At 44.1% G+C, this 20,509-nt stretch overlaps 1 protein-coding gene across 1 annotated transcript in view; it reads right to left on the reverse strand.

Moving 5' to 3' along the window:
- Positions 1-20,509, reverse strand: part of ITPR2 (inositol 1,4,5-trisphosphate receptor type 2) — a 243,878-nt gene that overhangs the window by 24,853 nt on the left and 198,516 nt on the right. Inside the window, exons 47-54 of the mRNA XM_054281843.1 lie at positions 19,842-20,034; positions 16,715-16,840; positions 13,151-13,326; positions 11,671-11,835; positions 9,426-9,621; positions 7,246-7,338; positions 2,677-2,804; positions 1,161-1,326 (exon numbers count right to left, since the gene is read on the reverse strand). Of these exons, the coding sequence (XP_054137818.1) occupies positions 1,161-1,326; positions 2,677-2,804; positions 7,246-7,338; positions 9,426-9,621; positions 11,671-11,835; positions 13,151-13,326; positions 16,715-16,840; positions 19,842-20,034 (1,243 nt within the window). The remainder of the gene's footprint in view (positions 1-1,160; positions 1,327-2,676; positions 2,805-7,245; positions 7,339-9,425; positions 9,622-11,670; positions 11,836-13,150; positions 13,327-16,714; positions 16,841-19,841; positions 20,035-20,509) is intronic.

Consider the following 20,509-nt stretch of genomic DNA (forward strand, 5'->3'; position numbering starts at 1 on the left):
TGTTAAATATGTTAGAGAAGGGAACCTAACTTAATTTAAAGGATCATAAATTTGAAAGATCTTAATTTAAAAGCCATAACTGCCAGGCAAGAAATACCAGGCCAGAAGGCATTCCTGACAGAAGTCTTTCAACGCAGCATTTATTCTCTTTTGTGGTATTTCCTCTTAATAACAATAACAATATAATAAATATGTTACAGTTTAACAGAGCCTTCTATGCTGAGGGCCATGAAGTGTTTTACAAGTGTTGGCTCTGGCTCTTTCTAGATGTACACTGGGAAGCACATAGTGTGCAGTCCAGGCCCTGATCTCCCAAAGATTTATGCACACTTTTAGCATCAAACATATAAAGAATCCCACTTAAGCTTCAGTGGGATTGTTTGTGGGCTTAAAACCTGGCAGAGAGGGTGAGTCCCTGCAGCTCTGTTGTCACACAGTCTTTACAGAGCTGTAGTCATAGGAGTTATTTTTTATTTTTCCCTGTAATGGTTCAGATCTCTGAAGAATACCAGAAGTGAGGAAGGAGAGGAATCACCAATGTTCGTCTCCCTGGATTTCCTGTCCACAGACACTAAAGACAAGTAGTGGTCTGCACAGCATTCATCCCTGTCAGTACAACCACCATGGAAACAGCACCCAGCCTACAAAAAAGCAGGTGTCTGTGAAGTCCCCCAGGGAGTGAAGGTATGTCCCTCTTTGTGAGTGCACTTCAAAATAAGTGTGGGGATGATTTCCACCAAACTCTTTGGTTCCCTGCTTCATATCACCTTCTGAAATGGGCAGCTCTTGCTGATGCTCCCTCTCTGGAGTGCCCTGTGCTGTGAAACAGAAGCTGCACTTTCATCTGCAGCAAGCCCTGAGAAACACAGTCAGCAGCTGCCCCATCTCCATTAGTGGTGATGCTGCAAGCGTGAGACACAGCTCTTCTGCCACGGAGTCTGGGTGGAGACTGTGAAGCCACCTCTCAGCAAAGCTGGCTTTTGATTCACAAACCAAATCTGTCTCCTACTGAGAGGGAATAAATTTGGAATCAGCCTCTGGAATTTTTACACTTTCCTTGTAAAAGACAACCACGCCTGGGGTCCAAGTTTATTTATTGAGGAATAGTTCATTTTCACTCCTTTCACCCTCAAATATCTCAAGAGATCAGTAACACCTACCACAGATAAAACAGGTGGTCTTTAGTATCTCCTCCTTTTTCTGCTTTTCACTCCTGAGATCAGCAAATGTATCAATGATGACTCCAAAGATCAGGTTGAGAACAATAATGATGACAATGAAGTAAAACAGAAGATCATAAACAACTCGTGCAGCAAACAAGGGCTCCTGCAATAGCAAGGTTGCAATAAGGTACAAAAATAGCACAAATCTAAAATATTAAACAACATTTTCACATTAGCTCAAGCAAAGTTACAGTTCTTTCTTTTCATATGCCAAATTCTGCTAGCCTTACTCACAGGACTAGGGAGGGACTACCCAAGTCCTTTTCTTCACCATGATAGAAACCTGAAGTCACCCAATTGCTCCAATTCCCACACATTCATGGGAATGATAGCAGCAATAGCACTACCCTTTGTGGAGTGCGTCAATATAATTAGCATTAAAGAGCTGCTAAGTGGCAAGGGTCAATTTCAAAGGGTCACTTTCAAAGTCTGTAAGTGCTTACAGATTCCACTGGGAATAAATTTTGGCTCCTGCAGAACCTCCCAGTCTGTGAGACAGGATATAGACTGCTAAAACCAGCACAGGGAGCTCTTCCATGCAGATCTGAGCTGTCTCTGGACTCTTGCAAGCCCTGCTGAGATCCTTTATCCTGAATTTATTTATAACATGTATGGTGTGGCTCATCAAGCAAAGTGCTGCTAGATTGCCTTTATTTGTAATGTTCTTTTGGAACCTAAATAAAAATGCATGAAACCACCCAAATATTAAGGGAAGTCCTTAAATGAACCACATTTTTGAGGAAACTTCTGGAGGAGAAAATATGCCACAACAGATTAAATTCTGGTTTGATCTTCATGCTGGTTCAGTACAAGTAAACATCAGGACCTATTCCAGGGCAGGTGCCATGCTGAATATAAACTAAAATGTCCTGGTGGAACCTCCTGGGCTCAGTCCCTGCCCGTTCCTCTGGTGCCATTGCTGGGCCCTGGAGCAGAGCCTGGGCCCTGCTCGGAGCCCTCCCTGCACACAGGGACACCCAGGGCTGAGGGCCCCTCTCAGCTGGGGCTCCTCTCCAGGCTGGACAGCCCCAGCTCCCTCAGCCTTTCCCTGCCACAGATGCTCCAGGCCCTGAATCATCTCTGCAGCCTCCACTGGCCCCAGTCCAGGAGCTCCCTGTCCCTGCTGTGCTGAGGAGCCCAGGACTGGACACAGCATTCCAGATGTGCCACACAGGGCTGACTTCTTAGCAGCTCTTTGAAGGTTATAATATTCTACATTTTTCCAGAAGTGGTAAACAACTACCTAGAAATCCTTTCTTCAAGTATCATCATCACACTAAGCCTAGCTCTTCCCATTAAATATCCCATCTGGGATCTAAAAATCACATGGATTAGTCAACTGTGTGACATGAGATCAGACTAGATACAAACACTGTCTATAACCTCCAAAAATTGACTTTGGCATTCATGAGGTGCACAGGGAGTAATGCATTTCCTGAGCCAAAACACTCACATCTTTGGAAGGCTTTCTGAGCACGTCTCCCACGCCACCACCATTGCGCAGGCCTTGGTTCAACACAGTCACAATGCACATGAGCAGGGTGTCACAGGTCCTTTCTATTCCATCCTCCTCTTCTTCACCTGCAAACAGGAACCATGGCATCAAACAATCACTCATCAAGCAAAGCCACAATTCTGTTTCAGAAAGCAACTGCAAGACACATCTGCCTCTCGTATTTCTCATGCAGAACCTCATTGATCATCCCCACCCATGTGCACATCCCTGCTGGTGACATACTTAGGCACATCAGGCACACTTAGCCTGAAGAGAGATGGAGAAAATCACAAGCAGGGCTCCCACCAGAGCTGTTAATGACCCAGAGCCACCATCTCTGCTCATGGGAGCACCCCCTCTCCTTGCAGTCCTCCCACTGCCTTTCCAGTGGGCCCCCTAAAATGCGGCATAGACAAGAAGCAATATAAAAAGAGAATTAGAAGCACATTTGTAAAAGGATTGTCTTCCTGTGAAATCATTCCTCTACCTACTCATGTAGAAGCCAAGTCATGTTAGCATTTCAAACCATGAAGGAGGGGCTGGCTTTTGTTCGAGTCCGTCTGTCCGTGATCTTTCCACCAGCACACGTGCCCAAGCACAGGTCTGACAGACATTAAATGAAAGGCTCTCCCTGGCCTCAGCCTGAAAACTTGGATTCTGCTCTTATCTGTGCTGCAGAGCTGCTGTGTGGTTTTGGCCGAGCCACAGAGGGTACTATTGTACAGGAGATATTTGAACGTGCAGAGGAGCTGGGCTGGAACACCAAACCCCAGGGGGACTTGGTTCACCTCGGCCAGAGTCCCTCCCACCACATACTCACTGCTTCCACAGGCTCCCTTTGAAGAGCCCTGCTTGAGCTGTTCCCTGTGTGCTGCTGGCTTGGCTGAAGGCTCAGGGCTGTGACTGCCATCCCTCCTGCCCTCCTTCCCCCTCAGGGACACCCTCGCTTGGGGGGAGGCAGCGATTCACACTCGCTGTGCTCCGTGCACTCATTGGAACAGAGTTTAATAAATAACAGCACCCTGCTGGGAGAGCTGACTGATACACATATTTAACAGCCCCAAACCACCACATCTGGGCCACTGAGATAGACTCTGATAAATTGAATTGACTGCAAGCACTCACATTGCAGACAAGTAATTTGGATTTAAATTTAATTTTGGATTTGGGCTCCCAGACTGTGGTGTGTGTATCCTGGCTGGGATGGGCAGGACAGCGCTGGTGTCTGCTGCTTTTGCCACCACTCCTTCTGCTCCACAGGCAAATTAAATGAGAAACAACTCCCTACTGAAGGAGCTTTGAGCAAAAAGAAAAGCAAAAGCAGACATCAGCACAGACTTCCCTGTTAAACTATATGGTCATTACAGACACTACTCCCACAAATAATCCTGGATTTAAAAATAACTGCTTAAATATTGAAACTGAAAGGATTGAAACAAAAAACCTTTTTTATCCTGTCATACCTAGATTTTTTTTTACTAGCACAGTGATGTTATTCATACCAACTAATCTTTGCTGTTGTATCCTGCTATTATTCCCTCTTTTCAAACAATACTCCATTTTTTTTTTTTGCTTGAGAAGGTGACCTTCCACAAAATAAATAAAAAGCCTTCAAAAAAGCCACAGCTTCTATTTGTTTTAGGCAACTACAATATTTTCTCTGTTCACAAGACCAGACTTAGGTGCTGGAAGCAGCAGATGATCAGATTCTGGTGAACAGAGAGGATAATCCAGGGCTGAGAATTGAAGAGGGAATTATCTACCAGCAGCCCTAACACCCAACTCTCCCTGTCCACTGAGATGCTAATTCAGAGCAAGCCAGGCTTCAGAGAAAAAGATACATCACCTTGCACATCTTGCAACACAGACCATCAGCATCCCAGCCAGAAAAACTAGCTCAGGTTGCAAGATCTTTGCCAGAGAACCAGACAGCCCAGAGTTGGCAGAAACCTCTAGTGCAGCAATGTAGGCTGTGGGGAGTGTACAGACATCATTTTTGCTGTTCTATTCCACTCCCAGATGTGGAGCTGCCTTCAAGCTGGGAGCCAGGCACCCCTACAGGCACATGCTCTGCCTCAGCTGTCTGTTCTCAATGCTCTACAGCATTCACAGTGCAGGCTCAGCCCCTCTAGGCACCAGCAATGCCCAGACTTGAAAGAAAGGAGTGGATCTGTAGAGTGCACTGTTGTTAAGGACCCAATATTAATGTTAATTCAGGTTCAGGGGGGGTTATTTGCAAGCAGTTCCACCCTGGAAAGTGGCTTGTGAGGGTCTGGACAGCATTAGGCAGGCTGTCTTCTGATTAAATTTAATTCACAGGCAAAACAGGTTAAGGACTAAGACTGCCCCAAAATGTTAATCATGGGGCAGGGATAATAGGGAGATTTACTTCAAAAATCCTCATCTGATGGCCCACAGCTCCCTGGGCCACACGAGCACATCAGGTGAGACACACCTGTGCCCACGTGGATCCAGCAGGACTTGCACAGAGCAGGACCAGGCCTGGCAGTGGCATGGCTCTTTGGAAATGTCCCATTTTACAAACAGGTATCTGTGCACCTTTCCTGCACAGGTCTTTATGGGCTACAGAGGATGAGGAGGTATGTACTGTAGGATGTGAAGCTCCTATAAGTGATCAGGGACTTCACCAGGCACAGACTGAAGTGCTATGGAAATGTCTTTGGAGGGGAGAGAGGGACACTCCAAGGCAGATGAAATGAAGCATTTTCATGCTGACAGCCCAGAGCAGAGTGAGCAGCAGGCTGCAGAGAGAGGAGCACAGCACACTGCCTCCCAGGCAGCTCCCTCAGCAGTAAGAGCAATGCCTGGGCAAGGCTCCACCAGTGAAACCCAAGGAAGAAGCAGAGCGCCATCAGAAGAAAAGATCAGCAGTGATCTGATCTGAAAAGCAATGTAATTCCTGTCTCACTGGGGACTGAGATGCCACTGAGAACATTTTCTCTCTCCCACACACAGCTGTGGGCTTCTCTGGTGCTGCAATGTGAAACTCCCCAAATCTCACAGAATCAAAGCAACATTAAAGCTGGAAGAGACCTCTGAGACCGAGTGCAACCACTCACCCAACCGTGCCATGTCCTCCACTAAACCACTTCCCAAGTTCCCCATCCCCACAGCTTTTAAACACTTCCAGGGATGGTGATCTCATGCCTTTGCATTCCACCACACTCACACTTTTGCCAGAGGAGAAATTTGTCTCAGGAAAAGACAGAAAGTAGAACAATTCTTTTGACCAGGTGGCTACGGTGAGCAAAACTGCTCTAGCTGAATGTTGGTGGGATTTAATGGAACGGGATAAATAAAATCTCTTCAAGATTAAGTAAGAGTGCACTTAGATGTTTTGTCAGCCCTCTTTCATTATGGTTTGATTTTAAAGGAGCAGTACCCAAACAATGAGAAATGTGAGATTTCTATCATTTAAAGAGCTTGGCAAAAGCCATACTGCATCTTTTTGACTGATTGATTACTCTTTGAATGCAGCAGCTTTGCCAATAGCTCTTAGACTGTTTTCTCTATCTAGCCAGACAGCTTCCCATGTTGTTTATGAGGCCTGTTTACACACCAGCTGGGGAGAAAAAGCCTGCTTTTATAGCCCTCTCCCTGAAGGCTTTGATCCTAAAACCTCAAAAATTAGTGGAAGAATAAAGCTTATGAAACAACATTATACTGGCACACAGTAAGGGACAGTTTGTGTCCTCACTTTCAGCCCCCAGCAGCCACAGGCAACTGTGGCAGTAAATACTTGGAGCCTGCAGACCATCCACTGTGCACACACCTCCACTGCAAAGGCCGCAACATATCAAACCAAAGACCTGCACTGAAACACCAGCCACTCAACTAGGCTGTGCCCCATGCAAAGAGGGGGACAGACAGACAGACAGACATGTGGGCCTGGAGCAGGGTTCTCAGGTCTTCTGGCTACATTACACCCTTGGCCGAGATGCATATAGAAAAAATACACAGAAGCTTGCTGACAGATATGCTATGCCATGAAAATGAATTTCTGTGGCCCTAACTGGACCTACCAGTGCTCAGTGTGTGCAGGTGAGGATGCTGCAGACAAGCAGGGAGCTGCTTCTCTCTGCTAAGTCACTTGGCAAGAAGCAACCTGCACATTCAAGCATAATGATTCAGCAAGTTCTTTTAATAACAAAATTAATGTCAGTGCATTTGGAAATCAGGTGTGGGAAGCACTCCCATTAACAGCAAAGCTGCCAACTAAGCTCCCAGCCTTGCAGAAGTTGAGCACTTCTGACTCACAAGAGTCACTGTCACTTCTCACATCAGCAGAAGTCCCTGCAACAGCAACACACAGATCAGAGAATCCCAGAACCACAGGTCTGGGTTGGAAGGGACCTCAAAGATCATCTCATTCCAACCCTCTGCCATGGGTAGGGGCATCTTCCACTATCCCAGGCTGCTCCAAGCCCAGTCCAACCTGGCCTTGAACATTTCCAGGGATCCCTCAGCTCTAAGTGATCATTGGTCTGAGGGAAGTTCTGTACTGACCTGGGTTAAGAGCTGGGATGCTCGTGGAACAGTTCTCCTTTGCACAGGCTCCCATCATTGATGTCAGGGTTGTAGTGGGAACTTCACCAATACCTGTGGAAAAAAGTGGGATGTTGACAAAAAGACAGGCACTACATTGATGTTAAGTTTTAAATCATTATTTCCTAGGAGCTGGAGAGTTAAGAAGGAAAAACAGAACAAATTACACCAGCAGTTCCTCCCTCCTTGAAAGATTCTGCCTCAACAGCTCAAAGCAATCACAATGAACAAAAACACAGTTTTATATTTACTGTATATCACAGCTATTCCCATTTCATCTCCTGAAATTAATGAATCTACATCAAATGCGGCTGCTTCTGGTGAGCACAAAATATATTCAAAGCAAGAAACAACTGTCAGATATGAAAATAATGTCAGTTTTAAAAACCATTAGATAAATTATTCACAAAAGCTGACAAGAAGGACATCGAGCTGACATTCAGTTATCCTGAATGTAGAATATTTAAGGGTTTTCAAGGATTATAACACAGTTTGGTACTCATTTGTAAATATGTATGGGTTTGTGTAAAACACTAATTTAACATTCCCAAAGTGGTAAATGTGTACATCAGCTTGATTTTATCAAACCAATTTTCTCTTGTGCACCTTCAACAATTTTCTGCATTTCAAATTAGAGATACAAAAAGGTTTAAGGAGAAAAAAATGAAGGCAAAACTATACAACAAAATAACAGCCTAAGACAGTATGTGTAATGCAGAAAACATGCACTCTGACTTACTCTTTCTGCTACTTTATAAAGAAAAAATTTAAAGCACTTGTCCTGGGAAGCATAATGTTCCATCAACATGCAGTCAGCATATTTTCTTGATGAGTTTTTGATCAGAAATGGCAATGTATGAAGCCAGCAAGAACATACCCACACCACAAAAATCTGCCAAGAACTCAACAGAAGCAACACAAACACACAGGAGCTGCTGCCCTGGATCAGACCAGAGCTCTGTGTAGCCTCTTTTATTAAAATGGTCACAACTACCTTTCAAAGTGAAACTTCGCACCCTAAGTTCTGTCCCAAAAATGAAAGGTAAGTCAAATATAAGCCAATTTAGCCCCTAATGGATGATCAGTGGCAGAAAAAATAAAAAAACCCCAAAAAATCCCATAGTATGTTAAAGAAATCTGTCAGGTTTCTTTTTTTTTTATATGGTTTTGAACCAGCTGCAGAAGTATGCCAGGCCCATGAGTCTTGAATGACCTTTGCCTTGTTTGTGAGCTTTAAATCCTGGAAAAACAACTTCAGGGAAAGACTGGCAAACACTGAGTGCACACAGGCCCAGCTGGGTTCCACCAGTTCTGTGCTTGTGTGCAGGTCTGAAGAGCTGAGCATTTGGGAGAATCATGCCTCGAGGAATTTAATCAGCAGCTATTCTCAAGCATTTCTCTGCAGCCAGTCGTTCCTCCCCTGCCCATGTCCCAGCAGGCTGGCTGGCAGCACACACAAAGCCCTCAACTGACCAGACCTGGCTCTTTTCTAGCAAAGCAAGTTTGTAACTCTCTGTTCACTTTGCTAAACTCTCTCATTCCAGAAAGCTGAAATCGTGGCCTTTTTAAAACTGGTTCCAAACCTCCCAATGACTTTACTGAAGCCAGGGTTATACACTAACGATGATGATCATGAAAAACACACTGAATTTAAAAGATGCTCCTATCAGTGGAAATGTGAATTCTGTAAAAAATTTCTGCTGGATGAAGTTTAAAAATCAATGAAATTAATACAGCTAATGAACATGTTAAGATCACATGCCTCATACAGTACACAGAAATTACTATGAGCTGCTTTTAAGTGGGATGAGAACCAATACAATCCACTTGGAGCTGCTTTTCACTTAGGAAGATATTTAGGAAATACAGATTTTTTTTTTAATGTTATCATGAGTTTGTGAAGTAAACATAATAAATCAAATATGCTAGATTTTAACATTTCAACAAATAAGCCCAGACTAAAAGAACCCTATACACATTAAATTTTACACAGAGATTTAATTAGTTCTAAGGTATATGGAATCAGTTCTGCTCTCATGCAGGCACAAATAAAGAAATTTGATGTCCTTAGATGAAAAGTTCGGTTAGGCAGACAGAAAAAGGGATACATCAGAAGCAAATTTTAATATAAAAAACAATACCTGCAGGAGGGGTCCTGATTTTCAACCTGTCAACCTCCATGATAAAGTCATCTTTCAGGAAGAGGAAGCCAATGATGGAGAAGAGATAAACCAGGATGAGAGCAAGCACTGCAGTGAGGATAATTGAACGGCCATTCCTGGTAACACTTTTTATCACATTTAGCAATGTCTCCTCCCTGTACACCAGATCAAACAGCTGGGGAAGGCAGAGAGTAGAGGAAAAATGAATACAAATGAGGCAATATATAGATGCTGCATAGGAAAACAATCTGAACTATTGAAGCATGCATCGAGCCATGTTCTACATTCTCAGCTTCATAAACGCACATTGATCTCAGTGAGAGCTGGTCATGCTTATGGAGGAGGAAATCTAGCACAGAACTTTATATTTTAAAATTAATTATAGCAAAATCCACAAAATATATTTGAGCCTGATTCAGATGGACAACACCTACCATCAAGATCTGTTGTTTCCCCATGTTTAAAACCAGGCTAGATTAAAATTTAAACAGTGTCTTCATACTATGGATATATATCTACAAAATAATTTTTCATATTATCTCTCATCTGACAAACATGCACAGGCTGCAACTCAAAAATACACTCATGGAAGTGATTACATATTTGTAAACTTTCTTAGAGCTCATGGCACCATGTAAATGTCACATGTTCAAGGACTGGGGCCACTTCTTAGGACAAAATTAAATTCATGACACTGTTTGGATAAGACTAGAAACTTCTGTTCTTCTCTACCCTGCACTATATGGTTTCCTGGTATTTAAATGTAAAGAAAACTATATATTAAATAGCTTTAAATGTCAAAAGCCTAAACCAGCAATTAAATGTGACAGGAGCTTTACAAGGACCTTTAACTTCTTTTTTCCTCCTACAATTTTCTTGATGTCCTATAGTGCTTTGGACCTTATCTATGATGTATGCATTTCTACTTCAAAACACTCAGATCCCAGATATAAAGAGACACACTATGATTTATCAAAATGCTCCACAGAAGAAGGTATTAGCCACAATTTATAAGATCTGAAATCGACAGCCTTGTGAAAGGATTAATAATAAAGAAAGAGGGGAGACAGTTATGAACAAATATTAGAGTTTAGACTACATGCACTACTAAGGGAACACCTGGAAGCAACCTGAGTATGTGAATAAAGTCCATGAATCATGGACATTGGTCAATAGCAGTCACTGAAAAAAAGTAAGTACATGTACAGTACAGTAAAATGTTTCTTAAGCTGCTTGACACTTTGCAAAGTATTTTAAAACAGAGATCATTGAAAGAACAGCAAATAACTTGTGCATTTTGTAAGTAGAGAGTTACATCCATTCCAAGAGGGTCCTGCACCTACAGCCACAATCTTGGCTCCTTAGAAATCTTCCCAAACTTTGAAGCAGACTTTAGTGTCAAAATCTGGAAAGTCTGATTTCAACAGGAACTCTACCTGAGTTAGCACTGAACTCCTGAAAATTTTAGTGTGCTCAACACATCTTTGAAATGCTGGGAGTTCACCACTATTCAGGAAGTTGAGAAAAAATACAACAGGAAAGGTAATGACCACAATTTAATTAGTGTCCCTACAAGTTTCACACGTTCCACTATAGAGCAAAAGGATTAGCAAACAAGAGCAGTGAAACACCTTTTACTGCTGCTCAGTATGAAGGGAGCAGTTAGTGGAGTTTAGCATAATTTTGTGTGATTCATTTTCACTGCACCTGTACCACATTATTAAAAGGCATCCCATCTGGAAAATGGCAACAAAAGAAAATGAAGTGAGAAACATTTCAAGTGATGAATCTTCTTGCTACGCCAAAGGCATTCCATCCCCATTTCTAAGTAATTTGTTAAAAATGTATTGGGGATGAGGAATGGGATCCTTTGGTACAGGTATGATCCACACACCCCTGAACAAGTGCCCCCAAAATGTTAGGACTGACAGAAGGCACAGGAACGTTGGACACAGAATATGGAGAAAGCTGAGAAAAAGGAGTGGGCTGGGTGATGACTGTCTGAGAAGAAAGGAACAAACTTTCAGCTCTAAAACAGATAAAATAAGTCCTAACAGAAACAGGTTCTAATAAAAACAGCAGCTCCTAAGGGGCAGCAACACAACGGCATGCTAAAAATACACATGATTTGGCTTGATTGTCAGGAAGAAATTGAAGACAGCTGCAGGGTAACGGTATTTTCTATTTTTGCAAAGTTTTCCCCTCCACAGCAGCACGTACTTACCAGGAAGCTGTAGAAGAACTCGTGCACACAGAGGCCCAGCATGCAGACCAGGACATAAGCCACGTGGTAGAGGAAAGCCATGTCCATGATGACTGCTCTGTAGCCACGGGTGAAGGTCCCACGGTTCCCAACAAAGCTCACCAGGAACACGATTTTGTTACAGAGCTGTGGGGGGAACAAAGGCTAGGTTTATGCCTCAGAAAAATGCTGGTATTTATTGTTTGGGCTGCTGTCTAGATAGGTTGGTTTGACTAAATGCACAACCTTTAGATAGCTGGAGTGAGGTGAGGGAAATCCCTCTCTGACAGCGCTCTGGGAATGAGCCCGTGAGGGTGAGTGGAAGAACATCACCTCTCCAACTCTGCACTGTGCCTCATCACACTGTGATTTATTTCTATAACATTAGTGAATAGGGGGGCAGGGTTAATGTCACAAGGCATTAAAATCCAGCTGGGGAGTGAACTCCCAGCAATTCTGAGTTTGGACCCGAGACACTGTGCTAGCAGCTAGGTATGCTACTACAAGAGAACAATAGTAACACAACAGAAAGTGTGTGTGTGTGGGGGGGGGGGTGTGTGTGTGAGATCTATTTCCTTCAGATCATGTTCTTCAATTTAAAATCCCTAAAAAACCCCCCTCAGAACTGAGGACATTTTGGAAGTATAGCATTGAAACAACAGCATCAGATTCTCCATGGCTCCTGAGCTTTGCCTGCACACAAGTGGCAGTGAATACGAAAGGGTCTCACCTCATCTCTCTGGCAGTCCAGGACAAGGAATGAGGACTCAACACGACTCCTTTGCTCCCAAATTTGACATAGACAAGTGCTGCTTACTTGCCTTTACCTGTGACTGTATGTCTGGGTATTTTTCAGCATGTGAAATTCTCACATACAGAACTGATGGCAAACAGCCCAATACTTAGTGCTGGGGTGAATTAGAGCTATAGCAGTCAGGCAGAAATTTAAATAGATGACTTGTGAGCACGACTGTGTATCTTACCAAGCTCAGTAAGCATGCAGACTTATTCATGGCTAAGTTAAGAGATCTGGCAAAGGGCTGAGAGAATTTTTAATTTTGAAAACTCTTTTCTTCCTGAAAATATATTTAAGGTCTCAGAAACATTTCACAAATTTGTGTCAGTAGTGGTGAGAGTATTGATAGAGAAAATTATTCTTTTAACATGAGAAACTGTAGATTTTATTGCCCTTACGCAGCAATATTTCTTTAAATTTCATGTTGTTTTCGTTTTTAAAATATTTGCATATGCACAAAACTAAACCAACTTTTTTCTTAGCTTCCCACTTCGCTGACACTGCTGTTTCAGGATGACTGGAAATTATTTATTTTTTTGGCTTAAACAATAAACCAGAAAAAGAAGTTTTTGCACAGCTCTAATCAAATGAGTTTTTTATATAGGAGACCCTTAATATCTTTCCTTCTGCTGAAAGGGAAATTCTGGTTGCTTTTGAAGTACTTACATTAGCAGCACCAAGGAGTATCAAGGTAGGACCGAGCCCTATAGTATATATAGACCTGAGAATAACAGACACCAAAAAGGGTCGAATGCCAACTGGCTTGGAGATGAAAAACAGCATTGCTGTGCAAAACGCCACTGCTATCCAGAGGAGCACGGAAAACAACGGTGAGAGCGTGCCTGTGCAGAGGAGAAAGGGAGATTTGAGAAAGGCATCTTTGGAGACTCCATTTTTCACCAAGAAACGGATCCAAAAGATCAATTCCTTTGCCAGCAGAGCTAACAAAAGCGTGATTCATGCATCACAACTGCTGACCACGGCTTGTCCTAATTGCAGCAGGAGCTATTATTCTCAGAGTATTGTTGCTTTTCGCACAGGTAATAATACAGCTAATGAAATTTCCATTAAAATCCAGGGAGTGCTCAGAGATGGAACAGTTTACCCTTCTCCTGGAGCAAGCCACTAATCAGCTCCCTTCTTCAGGGATCATTAGGGCCCCTCCGCTCTGATTCCATGATTGCTCAGCTACAGAAATAGCCGGTCCTGGGGGCAGCACGGCAAGTGGGAGCGCACTGCAGTGCCACGTTTCCAGCCGCGGCTCCCGAAAAAGCAGCGACCTCCCGAAGGGCCGCGGCTGTTCCGCGGGAGCCTCCGCCTCTGCAGGGCAGCGCAGCGCTGGGCACAGCGGGATCGGCCCGGGCAGGGAGCGGGGAGCTGGGCACAGCGGCATCGGCCCGGGCAGGGAGCGGGGAGCTGGGCACAGCGGCATCGGCCCGGGCAGGGCTGGGCACAGCGGGATCGGCCCGGGCAGGGGGCAGGGAGCGGGGAGCTGGGCACACAGGGATCGGCCCGGGCAGGGGGCAGGGAGCGGGGAGCTGGGCACACAGGGATCGGCCCGGGCAGGGCTGGGCAGAGCGGGATCGGCCCGGGCAGGGAGCGGGGAGCTGGGCAGAGCGGGATCGGCCCGGGCAGGGCTGGGCAGAGCGGGATCAGCCCGGGCACAGCTGGTTCAGCCGGGGCAGCGCTGGGCACATCGGGATGGGCCCGGGCAGGGCCCGCAGCGCTCGGGCCGCGCTCGGCTCCGGGCACGCGGCGGGGCCCGGCTCCCGCTGCCCGCACTGCCCGTCCCCGCTGCTCTGCAAGATGCTGGCTCCAGGCGCTCCCCGAGCTTTGAGCGATGCCCCTGTTTTCCCTCTCCCCTCTGCTTAAAGCTCTGGAAGCACACCATGCTGCTGGGATATAAAAAGCACATTCAGATCTCAGGGCACTGTCACACTTGTACACTGACTTCTATTGTTATGGGATGAACTGAGAGGTCAGTGACGGGGGAGAAGGGAATAGAAAATTTAACTAGACTCACAATAGGAATCTCTTTGGCAACAGATACACAGATGAGCAGCATCACTGGGATTAGAAAACAATGGGACCAGGCCCTAGCCTCAACATTCAGATGGCATCCGAACTTTTCCAAAGTTCAGGAGTGTTTCTATCCCTGGTGGGAGGTTCAAGGTCAGCTCTATCAGAGAACTTCTTTGCCAACAAGATTTGGAAACTTTTAATGGATCCTAAAAAAAAATTACTTTTAAGCCCATCTGAAAGACAAGGCCAAAGTTCTCTGTGGTTCTTTCACAAACCATTTTCCTTTTTCCCTACTGCAGGTCCAGCAATTTCATGTTGCAGGACCCACACCAGCACCATGTGGAGACAGGCACCCACTCCCTTGCAGAGGCAAGGAGTCTTCACAGAATCATGGTTTGGGTTGGAAGGGATCTTAGAGAGCATCAATTTCCATTCTCCCTGCCATGGACAGGGACACCTTCCACTATCCCAGGCTGCTCAGAGCCCCATCCAGCCTGGCCTTGGACACTGCCAGGGATGGGGCAGCCACAGCTGCTCTGGGCAATGTGTGCCAGGGCATCACCACCCACACAGGGAAGAGTTTTTTTCTAATATCTAAACTAAACCTGGTCTCTGTCAGCTTGAAGCCATTCTCCCTTGTCCTGTCACCATGTGCTCTTGTCTCCTTTCTTTCTTTTAGGCTCCCTTCAGGAACGGCCTTCAGCAGGAGCAGATTTGCCTATGTCCTATTACATAAGAACTGCAAGTGCCTACTAAAAGGCAGCATTTTGGGATGATTAGATCAGCCCAGGCACCTCAGACAGGTGAATAGAGGTGGATTTACACGGGGTGAAGGGGAAAAATGGGAGACAAACTCCAGCTGTTGGATGAGGCTTTGATGGAGAGGGAGGCTGGAAGTAAGGAACTGCCTCATGACCTGCTAATCTGGTTTGGCCACACCTATTCCTTATTGCTCAGGAGTCACTTTGGCTTTACAAGCACCAGGAGCTGGAATCCTGAAATGAGCTGTGACTGGATTACTGGGGCCACTTAAACTAATGCCATATAAATCTGCAGTTCAGAATAAGTATTAATACCTACTGATTGCAGACTAGAGGATTTCCACGAGTATAGATTAGCTAAAATTTAGTCGCTTAAAAGGTTTATTTTTAACCCTTTACTTCTCCTCCCATCCTCCGTGGGCTCTAACATGCTCTGAGTCACTCCCCAGTTTACAAAGCACGAGATGCTTCCCTTCTCCAGGGCACAGCCCTGCAAACTCTGCCTCACTCCCTGAGGCTGTGGAGCTGCCTGAGCTATGACCTGCAGAGACCACCCCGTGGGCTGCCAGGGCAGTGTGGTCCCCCTGCCAATATATGTTAATCTGCTGCCTTTCTGTTCCACCAGGCAGCAGGAATGTTTGCTGGTGCCAGCTGTGGTGTTTGTGAAAAGCACATGTATCTACTAGAAGCTGGACTGCTTCCACCAGCCCAGTTCACATGCCATCAGACAGAGGTGACTTTCAGTCACATTACTGACTGGCCCCGAATCAAAGGGGCCCAGAGGTGAATGGCTCTGCTCCCATTACCAGTATTCTAAACTATTTAGTGTCCTTTATCCCAATTAAGCTTGTTTGGGCTTCAAAGAGGCCTCCTGCTAGTCTGCTGCATTTATAGCAAATAAAAAACTTCATTAAATATTTCCTGTGGCATGGGATGATGCAGAGACAGAATCATAAGCTTTAATAGTATTTTTACATAATGCATTTCTCCTCTGCAAAAGTTATGTCCTTTTATCCCAATAAACAATACAGTCAAAAGCCAACAAGCTAGTTTTCAAATACTTCTCTTCCATATGTTTTCAAGACTGCAAGTCATTCAATTTGGTCAGCCTTAAGGAATCTCTATCCCTCTGCTGCCAGGAGTCCTCCTTCAGTTCAGAAGCTGCAGCTAAATGTGTGCAGTAGGACACTGCAATATGGCAATATAAAAAAATTAGCTGAGATCATCTAGATAATCTCCATCTTATGCTTTGTCCATTCTGCTCTGCATTGCGTGGGCCACGTGACACACAGATCAACCACCACATTTCAGACAACATCTGGCACCTACTTAGGAGACACTAAATGGCTTCCAGATATCACTGCACCTGAAAATGCAGCTTTATTTGTTACCTTAGAAATGAAAGCAGCTAAAATTAAAACAAAAAATAAGACCAAACTCTACTTGCCTTCATCTCCATCATCTCCAAAAGGGTAGAAGAGAGCAACTGCTAAATTGATGAATACAGCAAGGTTGAAGGAAATGCTTCCCCAGAGAGAGATGTGTCTGGAGAACCAAAACAGGGCTGGATTATCTAGAAAGGGAGAAAAGCAGCAGTCAATAAGCTGAAAGCAAGCAGAAACTCAATCACCAATGGCCCCAAGGGAATTAAATACAGATTAATGTAGAAAATATGCAGATCTTTAAAATAAACTAAAATAGACAAATATTAAACATAAATTTGCCATAAAACAAAGTTTCAAGCAGAGCCTTTAATCCACAGATCACAATACAGTTTATATATACTGGAGTTTTGCCTCTGGTAAGATTTTAGGATATTTTGCAAGGGAGTCTTTTCAGCTGCATCTGAATCTGCAGCTTCTGTGCATGGGGACATAAAACCAAGCAAACAAATAGATTTTAGCACTCTGAATGCCAGTCAACCAGAACACCCAGAATGTACCATCCAGATGACCTATTTGGATCAAATACACCAATGACATAGGCAAAGAACCATGGAATAGGCATGGTTTCAGAACTGCAGCGTTTTCCCCACCTCTGTCAAACTAAAAGCATTTTGATCTGCTTGGGAAGCAGGCAAAATTTGGTCTGCCTGGGTTTTGTTTCTAGAAAAGCTGACTATTTCCTGTGTGGTGCTCAGAAGCTCCATGGTCACCTGCTGACAAACAGCTCTGTACTCCTGCTTCAAAGGACTCAAACAAGCCATGATCTCCGTATGTGAAGTGTTGTACAAACACACAGAAATAGTTGTTATATCCCAAAGATCCTACAGCCTCACTAGAAAAGACTAAAAAGGGGCAAAACAGGGTTGAATTTTTGTCCAGAGCCACATACATGGTTCAGCAAGAAGGTCAGCAACAAGATCAGAGTGTGCTAAAACTCAGGCAAGGACTTGATATATATTAACACACTAAAATACGTTTAAATGAACATTTGAAACAAGATCCTATGTGCAATAGTGTCGAAATATCTCTGGTCAGAGAGGTTTCACACATGATACATCCCTATTAACTAGATTTTAAGGTACTGAAAACTTCCAGCAAGTATGCAGAGCACCCAGTGAAGGTTTTATAAACAGCAGATTCCCTCAAGTGCATATGGCTGCCTCAGGCTTTAGGCCAAACAGTCTTTAATAGCAATTAGGTAAATATTCAGATTTCACTGTGATAACCTTGTGCTGATGACTGCTGAGATTTAAGCATTTGGAGCCACTCCAGAAATGGCACCTATCAATTTAAGCAGCACAGACTTCATGCTAACAGACACTCGGCTAAAAAATGAACCCAGCTCCATCCTGAATTATCTTTTCAAATAATAAAAAGAAAACCAACATGGAGACTTGTGGTTTATTCCACTGATGAAGAAAATGAAGAAATTTCTGCTCTGAATAAAAATAAACACATTTTATTTGTTCATAGTATTAGGCAGGTCTGGTTTATCTAATTGTTGGGTTGGCTCTTTTATTTGTGTTTCTAATGCAAAATCCCCAGATATAATTTTTTTTACTGAAGTAATTTTTCTACAATACAACAACTTTTATTCCCAAATATTCTGCAGATTCTGGAATCATGTATTTTTCAACTTCTATTCTGGTCAGTTTGTCACTACTAAGTTTTTAGGGTGCAACCAAGAGAAGCTGATTTGGGTTGATGGGGTTTACACTGAAGACTTGCTGCTGCTGAAAATTAAAGCCTGAGAATTGACATATAAGAAATTCCAATAGCATCTGTGTTTCCATCACATTCAGGATGCTCCCACATTGCCCTGACTATCATGCTGCTCTAGACTCTATTTCTTCTTTCCTTCCTGATAGTTGCTGTGAGCAGATGATGTGTGACACTCCAAGAACATCTGCATTTTGGCAGTGAATGAAGGGATCACTTTAAGACATTTTTATATATGTTAAGCTTGGAGAAGAGAAGGCTTTGGGGTGACCTCATTTCAGCATTCCAGTGCCTGAAGGGAGCCTAAAGAGTCTCTCTTTAGAAGGGCCTGGAGTGACAGGACAAGGGGGATTGGCTTCAAACTAAGGGTAGGTTTAGATTAGATATCAGGACGAAATTGTTCCCTGTGAGGGTGCTGAGGCCCTGGCACAGGGTGCCCAGAGCATCTGTGGGTGCCCCATCACTGGCAGTGTCCAAGGCCAGGCTGGATGGGGCTCTGAGCAGCCTGGGATAGTGGCAGGTGTCCCTGCCCATGGTAGGGGGGGTGGAACTGTGTGATCTTTAAGGTCCCTCCCAACCCACACCATTCTGTGATTCTATGATATATAAAATACAACTTTCTTCTCCAAAAGCCAAGGGCAGAGTTGACATGGCTGAGCTGGCAGGAGCCTCCTGATGCAGGCACATTGGCAATAGCCCCGTTTCTGCCAAGGGCCAGCAGCTGTAGTGCCCACCAGGGACCTAAAGACATTCAGGGTACCTGGTGGGGCTTCCCTGCCCCTCCTCTTGGTGGCCCTACTTTGACCTGTCTCCCATGATCTTGACCGAGCAGCTCAAGGCCACACCGGTGCCTCCCCAGTACCATGGGCCACACACCAGTATGGGCAAACTGGGACACCCTGCAGCCCAGTCATGCCAGGCTGATGTGGACTGGCAGAGGGGCACTGACTCCATGGGAGCTGGGCAGATTTAAAGCAGCTGAGGTTCTGGTGAGAGATGTTTTTTAAGTGACTGACATTTACAAGTCTTTTAATGGCCTTTCAGGAATCTGCAAACCTCAAATATGCAGCTACACATGTTTTTGTTAAATATTAGGGGCCTTGGTTTAATTAGGTGCAACACTATCAAGACTAGTAGAACTACACCCAGTTCTTCCATCCCTCAGTTTAACCTTTGGAGTCCAAAACATCATCTTGAACACATTAATAACTGCTCCATATTACACTTTTTTTATGGTGGCATGCAAGTGTCTCAGCAGAGCTGCACTCTCAAGCCCAGAACAGTTTTGTCTGTTGTAGTGTCAGAGTGAACAGAGAACAGTGTATCATTAAAATGCAAGTATTTGAAGGTTTAAAAGCAAGGTTTTAGCATAATGAAGCTATTTTTTTCAAATTACTTCAAAGTACTTACTTCTAATTTTCTTTTGCCATTTCATCTCGTTGTACAGATCCTCAGTCTGCTGGAAAAAGTCATTGACTTTGCTCCCTTGCTCATCTCTCTCTGTTGTATTGAACACCCGACTTTTGGATTCCCGAGTGAGGAACTCACAAATATTGGGGACAGGAAAAACAATCTTTTCCATTGTTCTATCGTGGCGAACAATCTATAAATAAAATGCACATTTTTGCCACAGTCAGTGACTACTCAATCATTTTGTCTTTTCTTGTTCACAGCTCCCCTTTTATTTACAAATGAATGCATTAATTATTTGAACACTACAATAAAGTCGGACCAATCAGCCCCAAAAGAGAGTAAAGCTGCTTTTATTTTCAAAAGCCTGCCTGAATAAGGTGGCAAATATAAGTCTCAAGAAAAACCTAGGTTCAGGCTTTGCCAAATATAAAAAATGTTGTAATTCAGAATGCTTCAATTTGTCAGCAAATTGAAACGAATGTGACCCAGTAAAAAGTGGAGAAGTTCAGAGGCTTTCTGCTCTGATTACAAAATGCTTTTCTCATCTTGAATCTATTTCTATGATGGGATAAATTGTAAAGGTGAACATGCAAAAATATCACTCAGGCAGCACCCATATCTTGTCAGTCTTTATCTTTTTACCTGACAAAACCCAAGGTTTTGAA

Source organism: Melozone crissalis, unplaced genomic scaffold (genome assembly GCF_028551555.1).
Source record: "Melozone crissalis strain CALT ecotype California unplaced genomic scaffold, PUWL_Pcris_2 ptg000033l_1, whole genome shotgun sequence".
Classification (NCBI taxonomy): Eukaryota; Metazoa; Chordata; class Aves; order Passeriformes; family Passerellidae; genus Melozone; species Melozone crissalis.